Source organism: Bombina bombina, chromosome 2, assembly GCF_027579735.1.
Source record: "Bombina bombina isolate aBomBom1 chromosome 2, aBomBom1.pri, whole genome shotgun sequence".
NCBI classification, from domain to species: Eukaryota; Metazoa; Chordata; class Amphibia; order Anura; family Bombinatoridae; genus Bombina; species Bombina bombina.
Window position 1 is genome coordinate 894,350,627 of NC_069500.1, and position 7,021 is coordinate 894,357,647.

The 7,021-nt window shown below is 39.3% G+C and overlaps 1 protein-coding gene across 3 annotated transcripts in view; it reads left to right on the forward strand.

Moving 5' to 3' along the window:
• Positions 1–5,961, forward strand: part of LOC128649795 (transmembrane protease serine 11C-like) — an 81,809-nt gene extending 75,848 nt beyond the window's left edge. For all 3 annotated transcript variants that reach the window (XM_053703263.1, XM_053703264.1, XM_053703265.1), the window contains one exon: positions 4,231–5,961. In XM_053703263.1, the coding sequence (XP_053559238.1) occupies positions 4,231–4,392 (162 nt within the window). In that variant the 3' untranslated portion in view covers positions 4,393–5,961. The remainder of the gene's footprint in view (positions 1–4,230) is intronic.
• The last annotated feature ends 1,060 nt before the right edge of the window (positions 5,962–7,021 follow it).

The window sequence follows — 7,021 nt, forward strand, 5'->3', positions numbered from 1 at the left end:
TATATATATATATATTTATATTTATTTTTTGTAAAATATGTATCTATACTTATATATCTATATGAATATATACAGGTACAGATATATACAGATTTAAATAGAATTATCTATTTAAAAATACTAAGAACATTTTCTTCAAAAAAAAATTAAAATCTGTGCCTCCAATGAGTTTTATATACTGTAGCTCTCTACTTCTCCAAATGAATACTGTATGTGTCTTAGCAAATGATGATTTTTGTAATGTGCTTAAATAGCAACACTCCTCTTCGTGTAGCCAATGGAAATGTGATACCTGCTACACAGGTATTACTTAGAGCAGTAATGGATAACTTCCCAACAAATTGGGGCCACAGATCAGTATTTTAGAAGCTTTAAGGGCCACATATAAATGTATGGCTAAACACAAATTATGATTTTTTTAAAAAAATATTCACACAGGACCTCATTTAGGTAAGGTTGCAGGGTATCCTTTATCTGTTGTTCTCCCTTCTAGATGCCTCTTTTGAGTTGTGGCTACCTAGTTTTTTCCTCTACCAGACACACATTTTTAGTTCCATTCTTTCTTGGGGCCCCAAAAAACAATAGATCAGCACACATTTTCTGCTAAATGGAGTGAAGATAATGGACACCATCCTCATCGCCAAAATGTAGTGTTTGTAAATCCAGGTGATTTAGAAATATATCTGACACGTCACAGAGTCCATTTATACAGCAACTAACTACACACTTTATTTCCTGGTTCCTCACTCTAACAACACTGTCCCACGTCCCTGCTTCTTTGCAACAATTATATACATTTACAAGTCAGAGCACAAACTAGGAAGAAAGCATTATATATTATAATATCACAACAGACACCATAAGGGGTACTTATCAACGCGTCTACTTTACCTGCCTTCGCCGGTTCAATACGCCCGCCTAAGCTCGCCTACCATCGCCGCCGCGGACCTGCAAAATTTCGCCTAAGTTATCAAAAAAGCTGTCAAAAAGCCGCGCACCAAGTACGGGGCGATGAACAGCGGACTGTGAGAGTTATCACTCATCCGATCTCGCTGCTCTTCGGCTTTTTGACAGCTTTATTGCTAGCCTGTCACTAAGCACCCACACTAAACTACACTGTTCTACCCCCTATACCGGCGCCCCCGGAGCCCCCCGCAACTCAATAAAGTTATTAACCCCTAAACCGCCGCTCCTAGACCCCGCCGCAACTCTTATAAATGTATTAACCCCTAAACCGCCGCTCCCGGACCCCGCCGCCACCTACATTATACCTAGTAACCCCTATCCTGCCCCCCCTATACCGCCGCCCTCTATAATAAAGTTATTAACCCCTATCCTGCTGATCCCGGACCTCGCCGCAACTAAATAAATAGTTTAACCCCTAAACCGCCGCTCCCGGACCCCGCCGCAACCTATATTAAACTTATTAACCCCTAATCTGCCCCCCCCTACACCGTTGCCACCTATAATAAATTTATTAACCCTTATCCTGCCCCCCACTACACCGCCGCCACTGTAATAAAATTATTAACCCCTAAACCTAAGTCTAACACTAACCCTAACACCCCCCTAACTTAAATATTAATTAAATAAATCTAAATAATATTTCTCTTATTAACCAAGTTAATCCTATTTAAAACTAAATACTTACCTTTAAAATAAACCCGAATATAGCTACAATATAAATAATAATTATATAATTGCTATCTTAGGATTTATTTTTATTTTACAGGCAACTTTCAATTTATTTTAACTAGGTACAATAGCTATTAAATAGGTATTAACTATTTAATAGCTACCTAGTAAAATAAAGAGAAATTAACCTGTAAAATAAAAACTAACCTAAGTTACAATTACACCTAACACTACACTATACTTTAATAAATTATTTCTATTTAAAACTAAATACTTACCTGTAAAATAAACCCTAAGATAGCTACAATATAATTAATAATTACATTGTAGCTATTTTAGGATTTATATTTATTTTACAGGTAACTTTGTATTTATTTTAGCTAGTTAGAATAGTTATTAAATAGTTATTAACTATTTAATAACTACCTAGCTAAAAGAAATACAAAATTACCTGTAAAATAAATCCTAACCTAAGTTACAATTAAACCTAACACTACACTATCATTAAATTAATTAAATAAATTACCTACAAATAACTACAATTAAATTAAATTAAATAAACTAACTAAAGTACAAAAAATAAAAAAAAGCTAAGTTACAAAAAATAAGTTACAAACATTTAAAAAATATTACAACAATTTTAAGCTACTTACACCTAATCTAAGCCCCCTAATAAAATAACAAACGCCCCCAAAATAAAAAAATTCCCTACCCTATTCTAAATTAAAAAGTTCAAAGCTCTTTTACCTTACCAGCCCTTAAAAGGGCCTTTTACGGGGCATGCCCCAAAGAATTCTGCTCTTTTGCCTGTAAAAGAAAAATACAACCCCCCAACATTAAAACCCACCACCCACATACCCCTAATCTAACCCAAACCCCCCTTAAAAAAACCTAACACTACCCCCTGAAGATCATCCTACCTTGAGTTGTCTTCAGTCAGCCGACCATCGATGGAACCGAAGAGGAGATCCGGAGCGGCAGAAGTCATCATCCAAGGCGCGCTGAAGAAATCTTCCATCCCATGAAGTCATCATCCAGGTGGCGCTGAAGAAGTCTTCCATCCGGGCGATGTCATCTTCCAAGCGGCGTCTTCAATCTTCATCCATCCGGAGCGGAGCGGAGCCATCTTCAGACGAGCCGACGCGGAGCCATCCTCTTCTTCCCGACGACTACCGACGAATGGATATTCCTTTAAGGGACGTCATCCAAGATGGCGTCCCTTCAATTCCGATTGGCTGATAGGATTCTATCAGCCAATCGGAATTAAGGTAGGAAAAATCTGATTGGCTGATTGAATCAGCCAATCAGATTGAGCTCGCATTCTATTGGCTGTTCCGAGCTTACCTGCTAGTTTTTTGATAACTAGCAAAAGTAGTCAGATTGTGCCACACTTGTGTGCGGAACATCTGGAGTGACGTAAGAATCGATCTGTGTCGGACTCAGTCCGGCAGATCGAAGCTTACGTCACAAAATTCTACTATCTAGGGCTTGATAACTAAGGCGAATCAGCCTCGCCACAAATACGCTGGGAATTCCAGCGTATTTCAAGTTGACGGCTTGATAACTACCCCCCCATATCTCTCCCTTACTTTAGATTAGAAACATAACAATTAAACTAAACATAAATATAACTATATCTATACTACTCTTAATATCTAGAAATAAGACCAACTATATGTCACATAAAAGAGTTGCATGATGACATTATAGACATCTGCTTCACTGGTTTGTTTTAGTTAAATAGTTTCTTGTTTGTTGGAATATTTTGGTATCAAAACCATTAAGGAGACAGTCTAGTCAAAATTACACTTTCATGATTTACATAGGGCATGCAATTTTAAACAACTTTCCAATTTACTTTTATCATCAAATTTGCTTTGTTCTCTTGGTATTATTTGTTGAAAGCTAAACTTAGGTAGGCTCATATGCTAATTTCTAAGCCCTTGAGAGCCACGTCTTATCTCAGTGCATTTTGACAGTTTTGTTTACAGCTAGACACTGCTAGTTCATGTGTGCCATATAGATAACATTGTGATCACTCCTGAGTTATTTATTTAGTCGGCACTGATTGGCTAAAATACAAGTCTGTCAAAAGAACTGAAATAAGGGAGAAGTTTGCAGAGACTTAGCTACAAGGGGGACGATTTATCAAGGGCTGAATGGCCCCTAATGCCCCTGTTTCCGCGCGAGCCTTCTTAACGGGTCCGCTGCCTCTGAGGCTATGGACATCAATCCGCCCGATCGTGTTCGATCGGGCTAATTGACACCTCCTGCTAGCGGCCGCAAATCTGCAGGGGGCGGCATTGCACAAGCAGTTCACTAGAACTCCTTGTGCAATGTTAAATGCCGACAGCCTATACTGTCGGCATTCAGAGATGTCTGGTGGACATGATACGCTACAGTGTATCATGTCCGCCAGACTTTGATAAATCGGCCCCATGGTAATCGCAGAGGTAAAAAGTGTATTAATATAACCGTGTTGGTTATGCAAAACTGGGGAATGGGTAATAAAGGGATTATCTATCTTTTTAAACAATACAAATTCTGGCATAGACTGTCCCTTTAATATCTCTTATAATTTCTTTATTAATTCAGGGAGATTCTGGAGGGCCTCTTGCAACCAAACAAGAAAATGGCACATGGGTTCTTGCAGGAATTGTCAGCTTTGGATATCGATGCGCCCTACCCAACAAGCCTGGCATCTATTCTGATGTTACCTACCTACGTAATTGGATAAGACAACAGACTGATCTTTAATGTTGTTAAATTGAGCTAATGTTTACAATATAGCTAGGTGTGATTCTTGGTGCTGGCATCATGAATCATTTATTTATGGTATTAAATTAACTTAATGATATTGCACATATAAAGTAACATGTGAAGTGATCACACCCCTGGCCTTCAGAGAAATCCTTGCATTATGTGTGCATACAAGAATATATTTATATGAAATAAAATGCACTGTCAATGCCTCATGTAGGATAGCTACCAAGGCTCACAAATGTATAGGGACAAATAATATTTATTATGGTCTGATATGTTCTATGGAGGTATATTTCAGTAGCGGAATACATCTGTATTGAAAGTACAGTTTAAAAATGGCAGATAATATTTTTATACCAATGCATCTGTTTCCCCACAAGACTTCAGGCTCACCGGAAATAGGAGTTAAGAAGCAGCAATCTTAAGACCGCTACTCCTTAACTCCTATGCCTCCTCTAAAGCTGCGGACATCAATTCGCCCGATCGTGTATGATCGGGTTGATTGACACCCCCCTGCTAGCAGCCGATTGGCCGCAAATCTGCAGGGGGTGGCATTGCACAAACAGTTCCCCAGAACTGCTTGTGCAATGTTAAATGTCGGCATTCAGAGATATCTAGCGGACATGATCCACTACATCGGATCATGTCCGCCAGACATTGATAAGTCGGCCCCTCAATATCATAAACGCAAGGCTAGTGTATAGTCATCAGTCATAAGATGTCACTATAAAAAGGGACATAATAGTGCAATAATAAAATGCTGCAATGCTTGCCTCTAACTATGTGTTTAACCCTAGGAATGTAGTTAAATACATAGTTAACGTCTTCTAAGGCACTGCCAAGCATTTCCTTTAAGCCAATAAGAAGCCATATATGTTCATAATAGCTAAACACTGGTCATGTTGTATTCAGGCCTGACTGGGAAGTACATCTGCAGCAGGGTAATAACCATTTAGTAGAAAACAAATGTATATTTTATCTCTGTATAATCAGTTTCTTTTTCTACTGTGTCAAATAATTATAAAGTAGATTGAATGCACTTTTGTAATAGAAATAAGTCAAACATTTGAATTGTACACTTCTAATTGCACTTTTTGGATCAGAACTGACCAACTATAGCAATATATTAGCATTGTTAATGTATACCTGTCATACAGGATTGGTTCTAACTCATTTATTGAGTTAACTCTGGGATATTGTATTGTTTCATATAAAAGCTTCATATTATTTTTTTTTTTTTTTTTTAAAAAGTTCTAATTGACATTTAAGAGTTATCAAAGTATATTGCTAGAATAAGACTGTGGACCGATTTATCAAGCCCCTTAAGGAGCAGTGCAATGATAAATGCTGACAGCGTATGCTGTCGGCATTTATCGATGCACAGCGGACATGATATGCTACATCATATCATGACCGCTCGCACTATGATAAATCTACCCCTGTATGTCTGTGTGATGGAGAACTTTAAATCCAATGAAAAATGTATCATGTGAAGATTTTTATGTGTTGTTAATATAATGCTTGTTATTACTGTTAATAAAATGCATTATCTGTTGATGTTAATATTTTGCAATCAGTTCTTACACTTTCAATGTGTGATTTCCTGTTGTGTGCATGTATGTGCATGTCTTTGTTTAATAAAATAATTGTTAAAGGAACATTCTAAAGCAACCATTACATGCTTTTAATATATATGTCAGTGCTTATATTGCAATGGTGACTATAGCATACTTTGGCCTCTATTTATCAAGCCATCAACCGCAAATACGCTGGAATTCCGCAGGGTATTTGTGGCGAGCCTGATTCGCCTTAGTTATCAAACCCTACAAACCGGCAAAAGTAGAATTTAGTGACGTAAAATACGATCCGCTGGACTCAGCCCGACACAGATCGATGCTTACGTCACTACAGATGTTCCGAACGCAAGTTCGGCACAATCTGACTACTTTTGCTAATTATCAAATAACTAGCCGGTACGCTCAGCACTTTTCCGGCCCAGCGTACCTGGTTTTCAATCTGCCGCCCTGGAGGCCGCGAATGCCATAGGAATCAATGGGAGTCGGAAAGCAGCGAGAGCTCATGTTCGCTGCTGCCCGATATCCCATTGATTCCTATGGGAATGTCTACCATTGTGCAAGCGGACCTGATCCGATATTGCAGATCATGGGGCCTATTTAACAAAAGTCTATCGGACCTGATCCGACAGTGCAGATCAGGTCCGACAGACCTCGCTGAAGGCGGAGAGCAATACGTTCTCCATATTCAGCATTGCACCAGCAGCTCTTGTGAGCTGCTGGTGCAAAGCCACCCCCTGCTGATTCGCTGCCAATCAGCCACCAGCAGGGGGGTGTCAATAAACCCGATTGTACTTGATCGGGTTGAATTGTGGCGATATCTGTCCGCCTGCTCAGAGCAGGCAGACAAGTTATGGAGCAGCGGTCTTTAGACCACTGATTCATAACTGGTACTTCTGGTGAGCCTGCAGGCTTGCCAGAAACACAGGCCCTCAAGCTCCCTCCAGAGCTTGATAAATGGGCCCCAATGTCCGCTGCACATCGATAAATGCCGACAGCATACGCTCTCAGCATTTATCATTGCACCAGCAGTGCAATGCTGCCCCCTG